This window comes from Scardinius erythrophthalmus (assembly GCF_964197995.2).
Source record: "Scardinius erythrophthalmus genome assembly, chromosome: 5".
Taxonomy (NCBI): Eukaryota; Metazoa; Chordata; class Actinopteri; order Cypriniformes; family Leuciscidae; genus Scardinius; species Scardinius erythrophthalmus.
The window spans coordinates 24,760,692-24,784,241 of NC_138225.1; the positions used below are offsets into that span (position 1 = coordinate 24,760,692).

At 38.0% G+C, this 23,550-nt stretch overlaps 1 protein-coding gene across 2 annotated transcripts in view; it reads left to right on the forward strand.

Moving 5' to 3' along the window:
- The first annotated feature begins 456 nt into the window (after positions 1-456).
- The window catches only part of ar (androgen receptor), a 107,742-nt gene continuing 84,648 nt past the window's right edge, over positions 457-23,550 (forward strand). The window contains exon 1 of one of the 2 annotated variants that reach the window (XM_081366723.1): positions 457-2,538. In XM_081366723.1, coding sequence (XP_081222849.1) covers positions 1,280-2,538 — 1,259 coding nt within the window. In that variant the 5' untranslated portion in view covers positions 457-1,279. The remainder of the gene's footprint in view (positions 2,539-23,550) is intronic. The other variant, XM_081366722.1, reaches the window with a different exon arrangement.

Below are 23,550 nucleotides of genomic sequence, written 5' to 3' on the forward strand. Positions count from 1 at the left end.
AATTCAATCCTGTAGTCTAATTTAATAAAACTGTCCGTTAAAATACACACATAAAATAATTTCATGTGATTTCATATTTAATTTAATTGACATTAAATGTCCAGACAGGAACATTTACTGCAGCAAGGTTAAATACTGCCATCTCCTTAAAAAAAAAAAATAATAGCCAACAATCTATTTTGCTCTTCAAGTGGCTTATTTTGTGGATTTAACAGTCCCATTGTGGATAGTGTGTGCTCAGTAATAAAGCCCCCCTATAAAGTGCGCACGTGCAGTTTCTCATAGAGCACTGTGGAGTTCATTGATTTCATTGTAGCCTATTTTTCACCTATTTTAAACCTATGGTATTTATTTGCTATACATCATCAGTGTTTTATTTTAATACTTTTAAAGTGAGTTGTGATCCCCTGGTCTTATTTGCAGTGAGCTCTTATTTAGGCTACCCGTATAACTGGCACCGTTCCTGTGACTGTATTATTTAGTCCTGACAGTTAAAGCGCTCAAGGACTTTCCCGAGCAAACTCTCCGTAAAATTACTGCTTATCCCGACAAAACACCGTGACACAGCAATATTACCTACGAATGTACCCAGGAGAGTACCTGACACGAGAAAAAAGGGCTGTAATTACTTAAAAGAGGAGAGTGTAGGCTGTTATGATGCGCCCAGAGTAGCCTACTGTAGCAACAGCCGCTTCGGCTCGGATTGATGATTGAAAACAGACAGCGCAAAATCTCATCGCTTGTTCTCAAGGTAGACGGAAAACTACTCGAGCAGTGGAGAGAAATTCCCACCCCCGGGCCCCGGACTGGTTCACTTTCTCATTCGCTCATTTATGGATAAGACGTGTCTGACTTGACGCTCTGATGATCGGATGCCCCAAACGGTCGTTGGCGTGCATTTTCAGAAAACTTTTCTCGTTGACGTTTATTAAGAGCCGCCTATGCGTGTCCTCTGCGATTACACAAGCGTTCGTTTGATTATTTTTTTTGCTTACACACTCTCGCCCTGCGCAGCTCCTATCTTGTCTGTCTGACTGGAACTTTTTCTAATTATTTCTTCGATGAACTTGTTGCGGTGAGTCACCTTTAAACCCTCACGGGTTGTGTGTTGTACTGTTTCTAGACTATTGAGGTTCTGTTCGGGTTGGTGGACGCAGTTTTTCACGGATCTTACCAAAGCGTTTTTCAAAACGTGCGCGTCAAGAGAGCGAGTAACACCGAGAGTTTGGACATTTCTAGCTCCAAGAAGTGCGGCTTCCTGCAGACCGCATCGAGGGACATGCGTTTAAGCAAGCTGTCCCCCCGCAGAGGAATAATATGCTGCCCCGAAAAAGAGTGCGAGAGTACGAGTTCGGTGATACAGGCAGCGGCAAGCCGTATTAATTTTCTAAAGAGTTCAACAGGAAGCAAAAGCGACACATCTCTGTCATCTAGCGGCTCGGGCCGCGCAGACGCCAGCGAAAGCAGCGGCAGTCGCGCAGGTTTCCATCGGGGCGCTGAGAGCGGTCAGAAGGGCTACGGTGCAGCTGAAGTTCACAAGCGCGAGTTGGGCTCGGGCCGTGACGCAAGTGTGGCGAGTAGTAGTCGCGCATGCAACAGCAGCACCATTTCGGAGACAGCGCGAGAGCTGTGCAGAGCCGTGTCCGTGTCTTTGGGCTTAGCTATGGAGTCCAGCGAACTAGGCGAGATGGGACCGCACCATGCACCGCCACCACCGCCCCTACCGCCCCTGACCACTGAATGTAGTAGTGATGAAATGTATTTGCCTTTGCTCGACTGCTCAGTGAGCGAACCTGGGGAAGGAGCGAAAGACAGAGAGTACGCTCTCGCGACGGGACAGAGAGACAGAGGCTTAGAGCTGCGAGGCAGGGACAAAGTGCTCGGGATGTTTAAAAGTAGCGACCTAGCAGGTGAGGTGACAACCTTGCAGTACAGCAACGCGTCTAGATCACACTTAACATCAGGTGTGCAGGAGGTGCATGAGTTCGCCAGCATGTCCGGGGACATTGCCAACCAGAGTTCAGAAGGTACGGCAGCGAGGACAGCACCGGATATGGACGCGACGCCCGCGGCTTCGTGCCAGTTCGAACAACTGTTGCCCGCAAGCATGGCCCATTTCGTCCACCCGGAGTTCGAAAACGGACCGAGCCAAAGCTTCGCGAAGCCCTCGGCGATGTCCGGGGAGTTTACGGGGCCTGTGGAGAATTACGTGAATCACTATAACGCCAAAATTAAGGCAGAAATGATGCCCCGTGAACTGAATGACACCTGGGCGTACCCGCATAGGTACGCTGATGACTCTAACAGCCAGTACGGGCCTCCAAGACAGAGGACCACTTACGCTACTGGCCATGAAACGCCGTTTATTTGTAACCCATACGAGTACGGCCAAAGCGGGTCTCTGGTTGCGCGGGAGCGACCTCCGCCCGAACAGTGGTACCCGGTCGGAATGTTGGCCCGTCCCCCGTACCCTAACGTGCCCCGCGTAAAAAACGAGGTGGGCGAATGGCTGGATGTAACATCGTTAACAGATGGCAGGTAAGAAGGGGCACTGCTTTTCCTTTTTCTTTGGCTACAACCAATAACTTTGTTAAGAAAGTTAAGAAATAGCACATACATAGACATTGAATGGCGTTCGAACAATAAAATAAAATAACACACTCGTCTTTGTACCCCGCAATGCGACCATATAGAGGACAATTAAATAGTTAGTCCGACTTGTAGAAATTATTTATATATTTATTTGAAGTTGATACATTAACACACAACCGAAATTATCAAGAAATAATGCACGTGATGTATGGGCATTTTGAAAAACTTATTTGGAGGGCATATAATTAAGTTGTTTAGGGATTTTCAACCTGTACAGACCCAGATATTTTCAATATTTTTTTTAATAACTTTTAATACAGTAATTAAATATGAATAAAATATTATATCATATTATGCTGTGATCCCTGGCTGGCTGAGAATAATATTAGTTTAAATATGTTAATTCAAATAGTTAGATATGTAGTGCAATACTTTAGAGAAAAGTCTTTGTTTTAAATATCTTCACCCTGTGTAGTACGTTCACACGGACCCCTGGTTTCTTGTGACGTTTCAGTTCTGTATGTTCTTTATAAGATTGCTATTAATGGATCAGGATCAGTTAGCCTCAGGGCCATTAGCAAGAAAGTAAATGTATAATTCCGGAAAGAAGTGTTAATTTGCTTGAAGTTCCTCTCTTTATGTCTGCCAATAAACCAGAGACAGCTGAACACATTAATACAGTATCCAAGTCTCTAACACAGAGGCCAGCCTCCTCCCTCAGGGTTGCTGGGTTCCAGGGATACTGCCATCAAGGCAACCCCACATGGTTGTGTCCAAATGCCTCAGAACTCCTATCATTGATCTTCGCTGTATTCTCATTATATTTCTCAGTCATTCACACATTTGATCACTCACAGAGTATACATGGAAATGGCACATTTTGATTCACACACCAACACACTGGTCCAACTGTCGGGTTATGCTTTTAAATTGACAGGCTTTACCTAAATTTCATTAGGAATTTTTTACTTTTTCCTTAATAGGTTGTTGTTTTGATATCTCAAAGTGTCAACATTTGTGGTTTTACAACATGCTCTATATGTACAGTATAAATAAATCTAATTTGACTTGACTGAAGGCTGACAGTTGACGGTTTAGCTGTTCTAAAAAACGCAGTCAGACCTGTGCTGGCTGGAACATAAGCAGGACGATGATAAGAAAATATGCGGGAGACTGAAATGAAACTACATAAAACTCTGAGTTCTGAGAAAATTAGAAACGGTATCTCTGTATTTGTCTAAAGAATCTGAGCGAGAGTTTGGTAGTTCAATCTGAGGCATTTTTTCCGAGGTTTTTTTTCTCTCCTAAAAGTAATTTGAGCTTAGTTGTGTGTTTAACCTTTGAATCTTTGGGGTTTTTGATCTTTTTGGAAAAAATACATAGTTTGAGACACCAGCCAGAACATGAAACTGGCACACACAGACCCAAATAATGAGTGAAAGTGTGAGAGACTTTGGTCTTGACCTGATATCACACATAATACATCTTCTGAACATGAGTCTTAGAACACAAAGCCACATTCAGGTGGAAAAAGTGGTCTGTTAATACCACAATAAAGATTGAGGGGTAAATTGTATTTATTTTAGTTGGAATTGTTCGTACTCATATGTACAGTTAATAGTTTGTGATGGTAGTCTGCTTGACCACCAACTGTATTTTAAGGTGATTTTTCCTTTCAAAACATTGATCATTTTAATAAGCATTGAGTTTGATGAATGGATGGTGCATAAAAAGACAAACTCTCAAAGGTTGGATGACCACTGAAGATAGCCGAGTTAGTTGTACATATTTGATTTGTCTGAAGAAACGGACAAAAAAGGAGAGAGGGGTGGGCTTGTGAAAAGAGTTTTTGTGTACGCGTGTCTCTGTTATGTAATAATCTTAAGTACACCTTGGTCAAATTTAGTTCTGGTTAAACATCATTCCAAATAAGGCAAAGGTTCTTTACAAAGCGTTTTAGTGGAACATCACATGGGGCTTGTACTAAGAACCCGAAAAGATTTCACTGTAACCCCATTGCACTAGAGTTCTGAGAACCCTCTGTTGTGTCAGTGTTCTTATTTCAGCCTGGTCTCAATGTTTATTAGTACGTACGTAATAACGTTTATTAACACTTACAAGTAAAAAACGTGCATTTTTGTATGTTTGGATAGATTCTGAAATGTACAATATAGACGTATTGACAACATTTAAAATTTTTACGTATACAGCTAATGAAACAAAATATTTACGATTCTTTATATTTATGTAGTTGCACTTTTACCGTTTTATAGAAACATTTTATTTATATATTTTACATTATTTTAATTTTAGCAACAATATAGAATAAAGAAAAATATATTTTGAGCTGCTAATCCCACTCCCACTTCTAAACCTACCCGTAAACATTTCTTTAAAATATGTTGCTATAAAGAAAAATTACAGACAGACAAATGCAATCACAGTAATTTACATTTACATTTATGCATTTAGACTTACAAATGAGAACAATAGAAGTAGTTAAACTAACAGTAGGACAACAGTATACAAGTGCTGTGACCCTTCTCAGTTTAATCTAAAACATTTTTTTAATAATAGAAGAGAAAGTGTTAGTATTATCAAGTGCTTATTATTATTATGGATCAAGTGCTGCCGAAAAAGATGCGTCTTCAGCCGTTTCTTGAAAATGGCCACGGACTTAGCAGCTCTGATTGAGTTAGGCAGATCATGGTAAAGGTCAGAGAAAGAGATTTAGTGGCTCTTTGAGATGGCACCACAAGATGGCACATAAGTCTGAAGTAGTGAGTTTAGGTAAAAGGAAGCATAGCCAGTGGTTGTTCAGGCAAATGTCAGTGACTTGAATTTGTGCAGTTTTGTAAGGAGAGGTGTGATGTGTGCTCTCTTCGGCTCGTTAAAGACCACTCTAGCTGCGTAATTTTTGATCAGTTACAGAGGTTTGACAATGCAAGCTGGAAGACCAGCCAGCAGAGCATTACAATATTCCAGTCTGGATAGAGCAAGCTATTTATTTTTTACAAAAATGTCAAAAGCGGTACCAAAAGTATAGTCCAAATGATGGCGGTATATAATAGTCTTGTATGAAGTACAGAGCACAATTTAAGTTATTAATTGCTGAAAATCATATTCCGATCCACTCTGTGAAGGCACACATTTCTCATTCAAACGCACATCTACCGAAACACGGCATGTCGCAATCTGTGACTGAAGCCGGGTACACGCTGTGCGATTTATACTAGTCCTTTGCGATTGTTTCTTGTCAGACTGTACGAACATGAACCCTGATGTGATCCATGTCACACCGTAGATCTGAGTTGTCATAGATGTCAGACTTAAAATGGACGAACACAAGAAAACTCATCCGGAGTTTTACATCATTAATCAATGACACGTTAGGTGACCGTGAGCTGAATTACAAATCTCTAATGCTAATTTTGGTCATGGCTTGTCTCAAAAAACAAAGACAATTTGACGGTCGTCGTAGGAGTAGTCACACTGCAGGTGGTAAAATTAGATCGCAACGGTCATTAATCGGCTGTAGGTGAACGTGTCAAACTAACGACCAAAGACTTCAAATTTTAGCCTAGGATCAGAGGAATCTTTTAGGATTTACAAAATTTGTCTGAGACGGCCAAATCGTGGCCAAAATCGTACAGTGAGAACCCAAGCCATATTTAGTTTGACATATTCACAGACAGCCGATTAATGACTGTTGCGATAAAATTTTACAAATTCTGGCAGTGTCAGAAGATTTGACTCGCAGTTCTGCAGCGTGACTTCTCATACGACGACCGTCAAATTGTCTTTGTTTTTCAAGACACCATGACCAAAATAAAAGTTTTGGTAACGTAATTAAAGATTTCTTTGTAGCCACCATTTCAATCCTGCATGTAATGCATCTCACTTACACCGAACGTGTCATTGATTGATGACCAAACTTTGGACGAGTTTTATTGTGTGCGTCTGTTTTTAACGCGTCTTGAGTGTCTGACATTAATGACAACTGATATCTTACAGTGTGACATGGCTTACAGCGATGATCACGTTCATACAGTCTGACAAGGAACAATCGTAAAGGACTATTATAAATCACACAGTGTGCACCGGGGAGCAAACAAACTTTAATATCATATCGTAAAGATTATGAGGTGCTGAATTTCTGAATTTATAACGAGTCCAGGACTTGACGTTTGCGGCCACTGCTGAAAATGGAGATGAAGATCGCTGAATAAAGGCTGGAATTTGGGTCTGTTCCTCAGAATCTGAAGATTTGGATTACAGCGCACAGATAAAATTGATTACTGTACCTTGTGATTCTATATTGCGTTTTTAATGTATTTTATGGTTCTATTGTCAATCCTAATATGGTACTGTTTAGAACCATTTTTCTTAAGATTAAAGTTATTTTTAAAGCTTTATAAATGTTGAAATTGATCGCAGTTATACTGTAATGTGAATGTTTATAATGTAAAAAAAAATCTATTTCATTATTTTCATAGAAACATCAGTACCAGTATTACTATCAGTGATTAGTAACTGTGAAATTGTTACAATATAAAAATATTTGTTAGGAAATGGCACCACCACTTACTCCAGCTGAGATGCAGTGTCGCAACAGGGCAAAGAGAGAAGCAGATCCTTGTTTTTGTTTGTTAATCTTGTTAATTCAAATGAATTATAGCATCTTTATTTTTAATCAAATATAAAAATGTAATTTATTATGTCTGTCTTCTCTAATTTGTAAATATTTCTCTAGCCATCTGAAGAGAGAATTGTTTCGCCACCATGATTGATTGTGATAAGGAACCACATTGCTATTTTTTGTGTCCCTCCCCCAAAGGAAATTTGGATTTTTTAAAATTGTTTTGAAACAATATTATATAGGTGCAGTTCCACACATTACTGATGGCAAACCATTTAGGACAATGACAAAAAGCTCATCCACTGAAGCTGTTAATACTGGTAATCCACCCTGTTATAGTCCTTTCCACCCTGTTTTGCTCCTTTCCACCCTGTTAGACAATTTTAAATAATAATTTGACAGCAAAATGTTTGGCTTTTGTCTTATTTTGTGAGGTGAGGAGCACTAACAGCATATATATGTTTTTGAGCCAATTTTTTTTATTATTTACCATCCTATTTGCAAAAATGGGCACAAAAAAATCAACAATTATTTTTAATAATCAAGACATACACTATTCATCAAAAATTGTTTTGCTTGTTTCAAGAAGAAAAAAAAAATTCTAAGATGCCATAAACAGTCTACCCATAATTATAATTTTTTGAGTCCCTGAGCTTGACCAAAATGTATTCCTTATAGTTAAACATGCCACTATTTTGGTAGAATGCTAAAAACATGAAAATCATGTACTTTTTTCCCCAACACATATGAAGCCAAAATGTCACCGCATACCAGGAATGACCCACCTGTGAAATCTAAGTTAAGCACTGAGAAAAGCACCACATCTCAAACGCATTAAACAGCGAACTTGTTAACTATATCTTACCGGTTATTTTGAAGCCCTTAATATAAGCTTGTGTCATGTTTAGGACAAATTGTACTATGTACTTTCACTGCAGCAGCTAACACTGCTTCCTCCGGTATTTTTCAGATGTGCAAATGTATCGATTTTTTTATTATATTGTACAAACTCGATATACCGCCCAGCCCTACCGTATCCAGACACATTATTTTAAACTAACCATTCGGAGACATCCTGCTCCGTCCTCCGGATACACCGCTGAGTTGCAACTCCATCCGGATCAGATTCTGTGTCAAACTGGAAAGCTTGAACGACTGCGTGTCTACGAGCCATTGCGATACATCCACTGTAAACATTAACGCTTGGCTCATTGTGGGACTGGCTTGTAGTGCCTGTAATTCTGCACCAAGGCTGAATTTCGGGAAAGAGACTTCAGATACAGTATTAGGGGACCACTAAGGCCTATATAAAACCATCCAAAAAGCAGCATGTCATGGGACCTTTAATAAATGCGATCGAAAACATAATGTCATTGACATGACAATTGAATAAAATAGAATAAAATAATTCATGCCATGATTTCACTATTCTTGAATATGAATTTGTACACATTTGTACATTTGGAAAGTTGTTCAGATACGTTTCACGTTTCACAGTGTATGCAAACATAAGTAAATATATGTGGTAGAACCCTGTATAAATACGTAATAATTATTATGAAATCGCTTTGCTTATTAACTGTCATATTTAAAGTGTGTCTTATGTGCTGAACTACAGTGCTATAGGCATACAGGACACTGGCAGTGCTCAGAACAAATAATTGTTTAAAGGGATAGTTCACCCAACAATGAAAATTATGCCATGTTGTTTTAAACCTCTATGACTTTCTTTCTTCTGTGGAACACAAAGTGTATTTTTAAACATGTTTTTGATTTGTCCATACAATGAAAATCAGTGTGGTCCAGTGTTTTCTAGACTTCAACATTCTTTCTCTTCCACAGAAGAAAGGAAGTTATACAGGTTTGGAACAATATGAGGGTGAGTAAATGATGACAGAAAAATGAAAAAAATAATAACATGCTTGTTGTCATCATTATTTATTCACCCTCATGGCGTTTCAAACCCCTATGTTTATTTCTTTGGAAAACGGGCTAAAATGGGCTGTGAATGCCATTTCCTGTTGACTTTGCAATTGCATTGTGACATTAACACCACAATATGAAGTTGTGATATAAGCTTTTATAAGAGCTATTGCTATGTGTAGAACATTTGTATTCATTAACTTACAAAATTAAATCACAAATTAAGATGTAGTCTAAGAAACCAAATTGTCTTAAAGATGTTTCCTGTTGTTGAACTGTCATTTTATCTTAGCCGATCACAATTTAACGAACATACAGATACATTAAAAAAGAGAAACAATGATGTCTATTATCTATGCAGCAGTCCCTGGAAACTGTTTCTAAGTTATGGTGATTCAAACGGCATTGAATTTTTGAGTTACTTGATTTGACTTGAGGAACGACATATGCTCCTAAAGCCCTGTTTACACCTGGTATTAAAGTCCCCCTGTAATTATCCCTTAAAACTCATATTTGATCACCAAAATTACATAATTAAATGTTTTTTTTTCCTGTGGAAAAAAAAAGTCTTCATGCCTTAAAATACCTTGAATGTAACTCTACACCCTTGCTTCATTTAGTACATGGATCCATAGATACGCAAATTAGCCCCGCCTCACACTCTCATTACAGGCAAATAATGGATTAAATGGTGAAACTCTTGGCAGCAACCCCTAATCAAGCAGGTGATGATCCATATGAAAGGCTGCAATTTGCTTTTGTCTTGGTTGTTTAGATGATTCTGACAAAAAAATGGGTGTACACCTTTGACATCAGATGCCTTGTTCTGTACTTAACCACTATCTTTCTGTTGCTGCTTTGTGTTAGAGGTTGTAGTGATAGCTTGATCAGATTCAGAACCGTCTCTGTTATATTAGGTTATCAATATGATTGAGACCATATTCCCTTGATTATTAGCCATTGAATGGAATTATTGTTTCAGGATTGGCTTTTTCTTCAGCTCTGACTTCGCGTGCAGCCGTGCATGAGCACAAAACCTCACAACACCCTCCCCCTGTCGGTGATTGGTTGGAACACTATTTGTTTTGGTTTTGAGTGTTTGGCTAAACCATTTGTTTTTGTGTGCAGATCTCAGAGCCTAGGCTGCCTACAGAGACGCGTTTTTTTGACGGCATGCTTATGGGGCGGGCAGCTAGCGGATCGTTAGGAAAGATTAGATGAATGTGATAAAAATATTTTTGGGCCTGAAATCACTGATACCACCTTTAACTAAATATTAAATGAGGTTATTATGATGATAAAAATTATAAGTAAATAATACATTCAAACAGCATTTTGCCATCAAATGTTTATAAGTAAACATTGTTTATAGAAAGATAAAGTGAAAAAATAGTTAATGCACATCTATTTTGACACACAGAATGTTTTGTCCTTCTGTTGCTAAGATTATATCACTGTCAATTATTGCATTTTCGGATTCAGTCACGCCTTTAAGTACAGTTGTAAATCCAGAAACTTTGCAGTGTACTGAGCAGCATGAAAACAAAACTTTTACCCAAACAGTATATGGGTTACAAACAGAAAGCGAGCAAAGAGCACTGCACTGTATTAAATGATAAGCTATTTCTTCACAATAGCTGTTTATTCAGCGTAGTGAAGCCTCTCCCCCATTGATATCCATTCTGAAAAATGGCCTCTTGTCTCCTTCCCTGAGCACTGCCAAAGCAGCAACGTTAGTTTTTACGCTTTTTTGGCTAAAGGTTGCAGGCTTGCTTTCCAATGACAAAAATGTTTTACTCTAAATATACTCTCATTGGGAACAATATTTAGAGTTTGTATCATATATATATATATATATATATATATATATAATATATATATATATATATATATATATATGTGCGTGTGTGTGTGTGTGAGGCGCAGGGGTGTGATCGAACAGTGGAAACATAAAAACATACTTCGTCATTTTGTTTATACAGGACATCATTCAAACTGCAAAGTGTTTAAGTTACTGTTAATTTAAATTTTAAGGAAAACAAATATATTAATCTGAAATGTAGCAAATTAATTTTCAATTCATTCAGGTACAATTACCAAACATATCTCAAGGTCTTTTTGTCTTTATATTAATTTAATTAATAAACTAATTATATAAAACTATTGTCAGTGCACTACAAATAAACTGGTTCTATGCCTTTACTTTATTAATAAAACTTATTTAAAAAATACAAGGCTTAAGTAATTTATTTTCCTTTGGTGGTACAGCCTGAGACATGCACAAGCCTTCTGCATTCTTGTTTTGCTTTTCCCTCCATTGTACCAAACACGTACCGAACCGTGATGTCTGAACCGAGGTATGAACCGAACCGTGACTTCTGTGTACCGTTCCACCCCTAATATATGTATACCTATATATATATATATAAATAATTAAGAGAATGCAGAGTAGGTAATGTTGGGACAGGTAAGACTAATTTACAGCATTACCACCTCGATCGCGTATCGATCGCCCCCCGGTGACTGGTCCTAGTATAGGTCATAAACCCCGCCTTCCCATGTTATTTAACGGCACCAACTAAACAATTAAATTACACTTCTTTTTTCCAAAGATGGTTTCTGTCATTTACTGTAGTTTTTATCACACTGATGTAAGTGTTTGTTTTTAAAATAAGTTTACTTTTAGTTAGTTATTTGATGCTGTGGTGTGACGTCATGATTGACAGCTGTGATTGACAGGTTCTCTGAGCGAAGTAGTCACTGAAGCACCAACAAACTTTTTTCGGGATCTTCGGAGGACTGAGGAGATTGGAGCTTTAAATTTAATATCTAAATTTCTATAATTAATTAAAAAAAGTGCAGGAGCGTGTGCTTGCGATTGATTCTGCGAGAGTGAGAGCGGGGCCTTGATTTCACGGCTTTACTTTCTGCTCACTACTGCGCAGATCTGGTCCCGAAAACGCTACTGCGCAGACTCATGGGGTGCTTCTCATTTCTTATTTGTGCATCCTCGTTTCCTTCCTCGCTTCCTTTTCTCGCGTCTCAGCTCCTCCCCCTGTAGGATACGAGGGAAGGCTGCTAGGAAAGAAAATGAGGACAGAGGAATCAAATGAAAGCTTTTTTTATACATTAGAATACTTGATCACTCGAGCATCACTTCACCGCGTCATCAGCAGCGTTCAAAGGATCTGCCCTTATGTTGTTGAAGTTTGTTTATTTAAGAAATTCATAATAAATATTAATAAAGCAAGATACCCTATTGAAATATGTGAGATGTGTGGTTTATATAAACTGCAAAGGTAAAGTATAAATTAAAATGATTGTGACCGATGTGAAGGGGGAGGAGAATTTATACGTGCGTCACATTTAGTCGATAAAACTCTTCGCTCATGACTCCTCAGGAAGCCTCACTCCTCGATCCTCGACTCCTCGCGGTGCAATTAGAGAATTGAGATGTCCTTCAAGATGGCTGAGCTCGATCGGTTTCTGGCATAGACAGTATGAGAAATGGACACAGTGACCCCATAGGGTGCTTCTCAATTCTTATTTGTGCATCCTCGTTTCCTCTCCTCGCTTCCTTTCCTCGCGTCTCAGCTCCGCCCCCTGTAGGATGCGAGGGAAGGCTGCAAGGAAAAGACGCGAGGACGGAGGGATCGAATGAAAGCTTTAGGTGTGTTCGACATCGGCTGCGGCTGGATGCACCCGATCTGCGAGAGTAGCCGCGTGCAGGCGGGGAGGAGCTGCAAACGGAGACGTGAAGTCGGACACTTTCTGGTTCCCGTAGTGACCGCTCACGTGGTGTTTGCATACTTTACCACAGCTGCAGTGAAATAAATGCAATATTTGCCTAATAATGCACAGATGTTTCAGAGACATTTTCATTCAATACTTTATGTACTGCTTCATACAGCGTCTGTTTGAACAAGAATAAAGTTCAACATAAGCAACTATCAATGAAGTGGAGTCTACGTTTTTTAAGCAGTTTTAATTTGATAAACATGACACAATAGGCCTATAGCATGGCAACGACATGAAAAGAGTGTTCACTGTTATAATAAACTGATTTGAGAGCTTTAGAGGAACTAAAGGTGTTCGAAATAAACACGAAACACACGTGATCGTTGTCATGCGGTGAATCCGGCCAATCGTGGAACAGCTGTGTCGTCATCAGCCCACGTGCAGCCCAGTGCAGCCGCTCTTGAGAAGCTGCGCTGGCTGAGTTCTCCGGCTACTCTCGAATTGCTCTCGCGGTACTTTGATGGCATACGTCACAGTCACGTGGCGTCGGCGCTGTATCAAGTCGGACAAAATTTCTAACCGGCATGCACTGCTTCAAGTCAGCCGCCGATCGGTCTGCGCAGAGCTGCATGAAGTCGAACAAGCCTTTTTTGTATACATTGGAATCCTTGATCACTCGAGCGTCACTTCATCGCGTCATCAGCAGCGCTCAGAGGATCTGCCCTCATGTTGTTGAAATTTGTTTATTTAATAAATTCATAATAAATAATAATAAAGAAAGATACCCTGTTGAAATATGTGAGGTGTGTGGTTTATATAAACTGCAAAATTAAAGTATAAATCAAAATTATTGTGACCGATGTGAAGGGGGAGGAGAATTGATACGTGCGTCACGTTTTAGTCGATAAAACTCTTCCGCATAGGATGCACCTGTGTATCCTCGCTCATGACTCCTCAGGAAGCCTCCTCACTCCTCGATCCTCGACTCCTCGCGGTGCAATTAGAGAATTGAGATGTCCTTCAAGATGGCTGAGCTCGATCGGTTTCCGGGTCATAGGATGGAGGACGGAGGAGAGAGGAGACGAGGAGGGATATTGAGAAGCACCCATAGACTTCAACAGAGAAAAGTGAAGTCAATTAGAAGCACTTCCTGATGGCTGAGCGTACTGCGCAGCCTCAAATTGAGCTTGACGACGTAGATGTGATGTGAGCAACCTGTCTGACAGTTGTAAGTCTTCTAGTAGCTGTGCCAAGAGAAATCTGAATCATTCCCTTCCAAATCTTGCAGAGACAGAGAGCATGAGTAGCAGCTGTCCATGAGCTAGGAGCAGGAGCAACTTTATGACTCTATATGGGCTTCACCATTAACTTTATCGGACTTTATGCCTCCACGTCCCCCCGATTGCCTGCGAGCTTCTCCTCCTGTCTCTACGGTAATTTCTCTACTGTGCGACAGAGAGTCACATGCAGTGACGTGCGGTGATGTCTTAAAGAGGCTAGGCACTGAGTTATGAAAGATAACCTGATTTATTGTTTAAAGGCTAATAATACCAGTAAACATTACGCACAAGCGCGGCATATCAAGAAATGTACAAATCAGGATGTATATCGCGTGTATTCTCTCTCTCTCTCTCACACACACACATACCGGTACACGCACGTCGCACACACACAAGCGCGGCACAGGCACACACCGCGAGTAACAGTAGTTTATGTCCACTCCACTCCAGCATTAGAATGCAACCATTCTTAATCCTTATTGTTGCACAGCGGCCAAAAGTAAAAGTAAAATCACACACCGCTCAATTGAATATGAAGTCAAATGGCTTGCATTAATTCAACCATATTTATCAATTCAATATTAAGCCCAAAATAGTTTTTGACTCACCAATCGGTAGATTATTTGTAGCCGTCTACATCAAATTCATCCGCCGCCATTTCCTCATGAAGACGTCGATCACAGCTTTGTAAAACTCATCTTTACGGGCCTTCAGTTTGCACAGTCTCTGGCTCTCAATTTAAAACATTTAACTCTCTGATGACAGCCTTTTAACTCCGGTGCTGTCATTTTGGCTTTGAATTTGCCGCGGGGATTAGGCATGTAGGCTATCTGTGGTGTGTAACGTTAATGACGTTAGCTGCGCAAATGTCCAGTAATATCTTGATTTTAATTGGTCCATGTCTGATATGTTACGGAGATGTTACGGGCATACCATATTTACGTCCAAAGGCACAGCAGAGTTGTGCTTTTTGCCGTACATGTTAAAGAATACAGGATCGAAGTGCGCATGCGCAACATGGGTTTTTCGCTTGCCGTCTGCAATGAATGGACAGTAAAAGCACTGCTTATTCTACGATTTGTTTTTATTTGATTATGCGTAACTGCTACATTTGTCATCATAACGTCTAAATAATTGGAATAACACACATATTGCATATATAAATCACAAGAATAAACAGTAAAAATACAAATACAAGTTTATTATTTAATAAACCATTTTATTTTTGAATTTTGGCAGGGTAGGCAGTGCCTAGTTTGCCTACCCAGACCGCACGTCACTGGTCACATGGTTATGACGCAATCGTTAGCCTATTTTTGCAAAAACTGCTTCTATGGGGCCATAATGTAAGATACAAGGTAATGGAGCCTTTTATACACTGTGTTTCTTTAGAAATAAATAATGGACAAATGGAATCTTTAAACGCCTCAGATGTAAAGTTATTCAATGTGACGCCAAAATGAATGGGAGTCAATGGAATGATAACAGCAGGTGATGGCTTGCTTACCAATGGCGGCCCCTGGGAAAGGTATTAGTAGGAGCGAGTAGACGTGGAGGGATATTGAGAAGTACCCGGTCCCATGATGTCAGCGCCATATCGGGACATTGGCGGCTTTACTTCTCACCATTGGAAGAGAGTGAAGGGGTGTCGTCCATCTTTTTTTACAGTCTATGGTTGTAGTATTTAATAATAGGCATTGTGTAATATTTATTTGTTTATTGTATTGTACATTGATTGTACATTGTATATAAGAAAATAGGCAATATTGATGTTTTCTTTCTTTGGCTTTCAGGTTTTACCAGTAAAAAAAAGACTTGAATGACTATGAGTGCCTAGTGAAAAATAAATGTACTTAATTGTATTTAAAATACATTGATTTATTTAATAAGTATACTAAAAATACATTGACATATCTATGTACTAACTGAAAATACACTGTAAATAGTTATTTATTTCATGCTTCCATCAAGCACAAACTTAGAACACTATAAATTAATTTGTAAGGAAGGATACCTCTTACAAATGCATTTGGGGAAGGATTGAATATATATTCATCTTTAAGAAAGTACACTGACTAGGTTCTTAATTCCATCTACAACATGTTTGAAACTTGTTTAAAGTGATTATCATAATGATGTTCTCTGAGCAAAAAAAAAAAAAAAAAACTTTAAATATGACCTACAAACGCACACACACACACACACACACACACACACACACACACACACACACACACACACACACACACACACACACACACGCACATTGTTCAGTATTATATTGAGAGCACTTCTTGTTAAATTGTTTATTTTTGTGAGGAAGAAAATACTTCAAGTAGGCTACAGTATGTCTACCAGTTGTGAAGTTGTGTGACAGTTTTATCATTTCAATTTGCACTACAAAGAGTGCATGTATATTTTTTATTATTATTTATTCATTTTTGGTACATTTCTTAAGAAGCATAATTTATTTTTAGACTTATTTGTTGGCCAGTTGTGGTCTGTGCAATAAATATTAAAAGTTCTAAACCATCTATTGGGCCCTATCTTGCACCCAGCACAATTGACTTTGTTTACCGATGCATGTATCATTCCTATTTTGCACCCGATCGACGCATAGCAGACTTTTCCCTCCACAGACACACGTCGGTAAATAGGGAATGAATTTGTGCTCCCGGGGGCGGTTCAGCGAAAAGAGGAGGCGTGTTCCGGTGCAAACGTTTCCTGGTGTTATTTTGCAGTTTTAGAAAACAATTCCGCCACAGACCAGGAAAAACCTAGTCTAAAGTCAGTGGCGCGTTATTCAGATGCTATTTTAAGGGCGCATGCTTGGCCATTATGTTGCGTGTGCACAACGCACATACACTTTGCTTCTCTCACAGTACACATTTTTGCAAACCATACATAATTACAAGGAAAATTACCACACAAGGGAAATCATTGTTGTATTCATGAAGAAGTGAAAAATAGGCATAAATCTAGCTTACACATTTACCCAAATTATTATACGCCTGTTTAACCAAAGCTAATTTGGGTGGGTTCCTCCCATCCCCATACAATGTCACTTCTTTGTCTTTTACGACCCTGATGAGGACGTCGGTCTCCTCGGCTGTGAATCGCTCCTGGTGTGCGCCTGGCAAATCCACAGTTATAATAGCAATCCGCCATGGAACAAGAGCGCCTGCTCTTAAAGGGATGGTTTTGGTGATATTACAATTGCAATTAAATGACACTGTAAGAGTGTTGAACATATGTACTTTAATATTATACTGATAACAAACTGAGGTCATACTTTTAGTGATTTTTAAAGTTTACCAAGTAAACTTTTAGTGCTTCAAATACAATAAAGTAATCTTTATAAATAATGGCACATCTTTAGAATTTGCATTTTACAGACACCCCCCAGTATACCAGTAACTCACTTATCTGGAAAACATCTGTGAGACAATGGGAACAGATACCTTGAACGTAGGAAACACTATGGACTGGATTCGATCCCGGGTCGCTGCCACACAAGAGCACTCAGTTTACCAGCTTACCAAAACCGTAATATTACTGTTACAAGTACTGCTTCAAGCTAATAGATTTTTCTATCAATGACAGCACAAATTATACGGATTTATAGACTGCGAATTGCAGAGAAAAGTATCAATATAGGCGCAGTAAGCGGTGCGTGAAAATACACACGAAACGGCCTGTAGAGCACAGAAGTGTGTTAAACTTGAAAATGTTGAAGAAATAAAGCCAACAGACACAACATTAAATATCATCTTAAACTTAAATACAAAAGTAGTTTTTTAAAGTGTACTTAAGTATACTTGGAATAGTTCCACTTTAGCACAAACAAGTATATTTAATGCAACTTTTGTTGAACTTCAGCACTGCTTTTGGAAAATTTTGGACTTTATACCAATTTATAGTGTGCCACAAATACATTTAGTTAAAGTAAATACGAATAAATTGTGCTTAAGTATACATTTTTTTTCACTAGGGCTATGATGCTGATATAATGCATTTTAATGAATAAAGAGAAAATGAATTTAATTATAAATATTGTATAATATTGTTATTATATTGTGTTATATTGTATATTACACTGCTGTGTATGCCTAATAATGATATATAACACTTTTTAATGAATGAAGGTAAACAAAATATAAAATATTTAATAAATAAATGTATTCTTTCTATGGCTTCCAGATTTGAAACAATTATAATACAAATAAAGAGCAGGTTTTCAACATATTTCATTACTGATTATTATCAATCAGTTGTTCCAGCCCTTCATGCCGTACATGTACATTTAGAAATTTTAATGCACAACCTGTTGCTTTATTAAAATGCCAAGAGCTACAAGTTCCATAAGTTTCAATTTATGGAAACTTTTGGTGGTAGAAGTTATTTGTTGATATTGTTTTGTCTTTGTTTTTATTTTTATTACAAAAGTGTATGACTGTGTAAGTCAGCTGTTGAAAGCAAACAGGAGTGATTTGTGGTGTGAGGTACCTCTCATTCTCTTGTCATTGGCTTCTCATTATTGTCATGGTTACAGAGGAGCAATTCTAAAAGAGCATTCATCATTACTAGTTCAAGTGTGTCAGGTGTAGGCCTGTCACGATAACAAATTTTGCTGGACGATAAATAGTCCAAGAAATTATCGCGATAAACGATAATATTGTCGTTCTGAGACCATTTTCATTTCATATAATTATAATGGCATAATAATGCAGGTACACCTTTTCAACGATCTATAAACTTTTATTTCTAAAGAATATTAAACATTGAAAACGGAAAACATTTTAAATATCCCAAAAAATGAACAAAACAACCAAAAACAATGAAAGCAATGGACTCTTAGTGTCTGTTAACAAAATAAATGTCTGTTAATAAATAAAATGAAACAAAATTGCACTTCAAAAAATATTAAACATTAGGCTTTAGACATTATTAAATAGTGATACATTCCATAACAGGCAAAACTGACAGTTAGGACCTTTGTAAACAAATAAAAAAAAGCCTCAACAAGCCATATCGCACAATTTTGCACTGTTACTCCTGTTACTTTGTCCTCCTGTTACTTTGTCAAGTGATTGTGTACTGTCGGGAAGACGGAGACGCACTTTATTGCGTGCATGCTACGCACTGAAAATACTTGGTTAGGATTAGGGGTGAGGAGTGCGTGCGTATTACACGCCATAAAGAGCGTATCATATGCACGCAAAAACTATTTTTGGCGTATAAATGGCACGAGAAATAACATTCGTGGTATAGATACGCATTTTCATGTGATCGGGCTCGCTGTCGCAACTCACAACTAGCGTCTTCTCTCTCTCCCGGCAGTAGCCGCAAACACTCCCGCCGGCGCTTTCCCTACAAAGACCATGTGACTGACAAGCGCCGCGGCGCCGCCTTCTCACACAAAGACCATGCAACTGACAACAAGAGGGTTCACTCCTCCTATACGCTAAAGAACCGAGCGAGAGTGGTCATCCAGTCTCTTTGGTAGAGAGAGAGAGACGAGGAAAACAAACAAGCATGCAAATGGAATTATCGCGGCCGGAAAAATTATCGAGCTCATTTTTTTTTATCGTGCGATTAATCGACTTATCGACTATCGCGACAGGCCTAGTCAGGTGGCTTATGCACCTTTTCTTTACAAGACTGTGGAAGTCTTGTTTAAATATTTTTATTGTATTATAAATGTTCCAAGAAGTTTGAAATTACTAATAAAAAGAAAAAGTGAGTGAAAGAGACCTTAATTATGCATTTCTAAATTAGATTTTTTTTTTCTACATTATTTTTAAAAAATGTTAATTTGTTGCCTTTTGGATTTTAATGTTTTGTGTTGTAAGGTTTTGTTCTGGCAGATTGAAATGGCTTTGCGAGGGGAATAAATTCAAATCAATAAGAACATTCAAATGTCACTGATAGAAAAACCCGACATTTATGGTATCCGTTGTGTTCCATTAGTGGTCAGATTTGAGCAAAAATTATATAACTGGCTTTCACTCAAGGGTAATGTGCTTTTAAAAAACCTCAGCACAAGTACAAAGTATTTGAATTTTTTAACTCCATGGAGTTAATATTTGAATATGGACTTAGTCTTGCTCTAAAGTCCAATGCTGATGTGCAGATTTTTGTTTATTTTTTTCCGGAATCCTGGAACTCGTAGGTTAGAGGATGCCGGGTTATATATGATTATGATGCTACACTAATTCTACAAAAAAGAAGAAAAAGAAAAATATAAGTAATACTTGTTGATATATATATATTGCTCTTTTGAAATTGATTAACTATGATAAAACTCGTGTTTTAGTGTTTAGTATAGAGGGAACTTCAGCCTTTCTCACTGTGCTGGGTTATAAGGAAACGCCAGTACTTTGTTTAGGCTTGGTTTGTAGGGAATTCCAAACCTGCGCACATATATTCAAATGCACATAACTATAGAACCAATTCTTAATGCGCATGTGAAAGCCATCAGCGTTTCTCAAAGGTTCGCGTTTAAAGTCTGTGTAGAGAGAATGGTGTCGTCTTAGCGGCCCCAAATTTAATAACAAATGATCGTTGCGACGGAAGCGAATCAATCAAAACTAACTTTAGCTGGAAAACAACTTTATTAAAGAACCGCTATAAAGCCAAAACAATCTCTGTTACCTGAAATTATACGTTTATCTCTGTAAAGCTGCTTTGAAACAATCTACATTGTTAAAACTGCTATATAAATGAAGATGACTTGACTTGACTTGCTGTTTATTTGTTCCATGTTACGCAAAACTAAAGTATGTGATTCTGCCAGAGACGGACATCTGTTGGATGCTCTCTGTGATAAGACTTAATACTGTGTGTGATAGTGCATAACGGTTGGTGTGTCCATTGGTACACTCTAAACACATTGGGGCAAATTCAAAGTTTGTGAGCTCTATTTCAGCAACAAAACTTTATTTTATTCATTAACCTCCCGTGATGCATGTGCTAAATGCACTAATGTAGCGCTGCATTTCAGTGAAGCCATTGTCAATCTTTCAGAAGAAACACACCTCTTGATATTATGCTCATTATAGATTGCATCTTTCTCCCAAAAGTCAGTGTTATTTGTGGAAAGCAGAGGGTAAACTGACTTTCATTTGATATAGTTGTTTGTGGTCATTTATATTGGTCATTACAGTATTTATTCATCAAAGGATGATCAAATTATAGGAATGGGTGTTATAATCGCGCATGGCATAATGTGATTAGTCAGGCACACCTACTGATTCAGTTATCTGACTTGATGTGGTTTTACAGCTTTACACTGTAAAACCTGTCAGATAACAAAAATGTGTCTCATGTGGTAACATCTAATTAACTTTATCCAAAAATACAATTGGGAATCAACCTAACTACATTAGTACATTAAGGTAAATTCAGGTAGAAATTGCTCCATTTATATATTTTTATATATATATATATATATATATATATATATATATATATATATATATATATATATATATATATATATATATATAAACACTGTAACTGTACTGTGGGGCAAAAGTTTAAGGTTAGTAGATTTTTTCATTAATACTTTTATTCACCAAGGACACATAAAATCGATCAAAAGTGTCAATAAAGACTTTTAAGTTGTTTCAGAATATAATAATTTTTCAGTTTCAAATAAATGCTGTTCTTTTGAACTTTGTTGAATAATGAATAAACAATAACACACAAATAAATACAACTTTGAAGGGACAATATGTAACTTTTTTGCTTTAAAAATAGCAAAAATCACTATATCTATGTTATATATTTTTTTTAGTTGTGTACTTACATTATCCCGACTGTTTCCAAAAACTTTCAAACCAGGAGAAATTTGTAATTTAATTCGAGAAACGTCCCGTTTCTTTAATTCCGTTTTGTCGCCGCCAATGCCGTCATATCCGCGTTGTACCTGGTTTCCGCTCGTGCTGCCATGGCAACCAGAGCTATGAACCATAGCCGTCTGATCCAAAGCAACTGACGCGGACAACTTTGTAGTTCGCAATGTCTATTTGCACGCTGTTGTTTCGTTCAAACATTATGGACCATGGCAAGCAGACTTTGGATAAAAAAAAGGAGAACTAAAACGAGAATCAATATCAGCGCGGTGTTTTCGAGATGCCTAGAGCTCCCATAGACAGTATATAAACGAGAGCTCCACGTTCGAGACTTCGACCGTTCCTACATGTACTTTATTAAACAGGTGAGCACATTTACATAAAACTAATCAATGTTATATAGTTCAACAATGATAAAATGTCAGAATAGGATCTGTATGTTATTCTAATGTTGATCTAGTTTACTGTTAGTCTCATACAGACAGACTAACACATACATTTCAACACATTCAAATGCAGTTTATTGTGCTAGTGTAATGTTAGACCAAGTGAAACAGCGCTGCATTACCTCACAAGTTTAATTTGTCTAATAAACTGACCTGTGAGTAGTAATTCTGCGTGTAGTTCGGTAGAATGAAATGTCCATATTCCTTTTATATCCGCGGGACTCGCGTCGCGTGTGGAGCTGATAGCTGTCTCTTAGCAATCCCGACCTGCTTCATATCACAGTCATGATAAAAGCATCGATGTATTCAGTCATCCATAAACATTATTAGATCGGTCGGCTTGACGTTGAAGACAAGATCCATAATTCTTAGCAAATGTTGCGTCATCAATCTACGCCTTTGTTATTGTAAATAGGTTAGCGACCCCTAGTGGCGAAAAATGCCATACTGTCCGTTTAACTCTATTAAAATAGAAAGGATATTTTAAATTGTAATAATATCACATTGTAATAATATTTCACAATATTACTGCTTTTTCTGCATTTTTAATCTAATAAATACAGCCTTGGTTAGCATCAGATACTTATGAAAGTTATTCATCCATATATATATATATATATATATATATATGGATGAATGTTTGAAATGACCCCTTTTTGTATTTAATTAATGTATTTAATAAGATGAGAACATATTTCATATTTAACATTTGTGGACTAAGGTGGAACAACACTTTATTTCCCATAATTCTCCTGTGCTGAACTGCAGCTTTGAATTTCAATTTAGGAAATGTGTCATCCTTTCAAGTTCCATTTCAACTTCCTGTGATTCTTTGAATTTTGCACAACCCTGGTTCCTTCCTCCACAACTAAGCAATCAGAACCAACCCACAAAATTGAAATAGCACTGTTTGACAGCTTATGTGGGCCTTTTGTGTCACTACATGATTTGCATACTTTATTTATTGAATCACATGCTAAAAAAACAACACATGCAAATAAATGGCACTTTCATCTTTGCACATGATGTCATCATAGCTTTTGTGTGCGGTATGTGCTCTTGTAAAATACATGCCA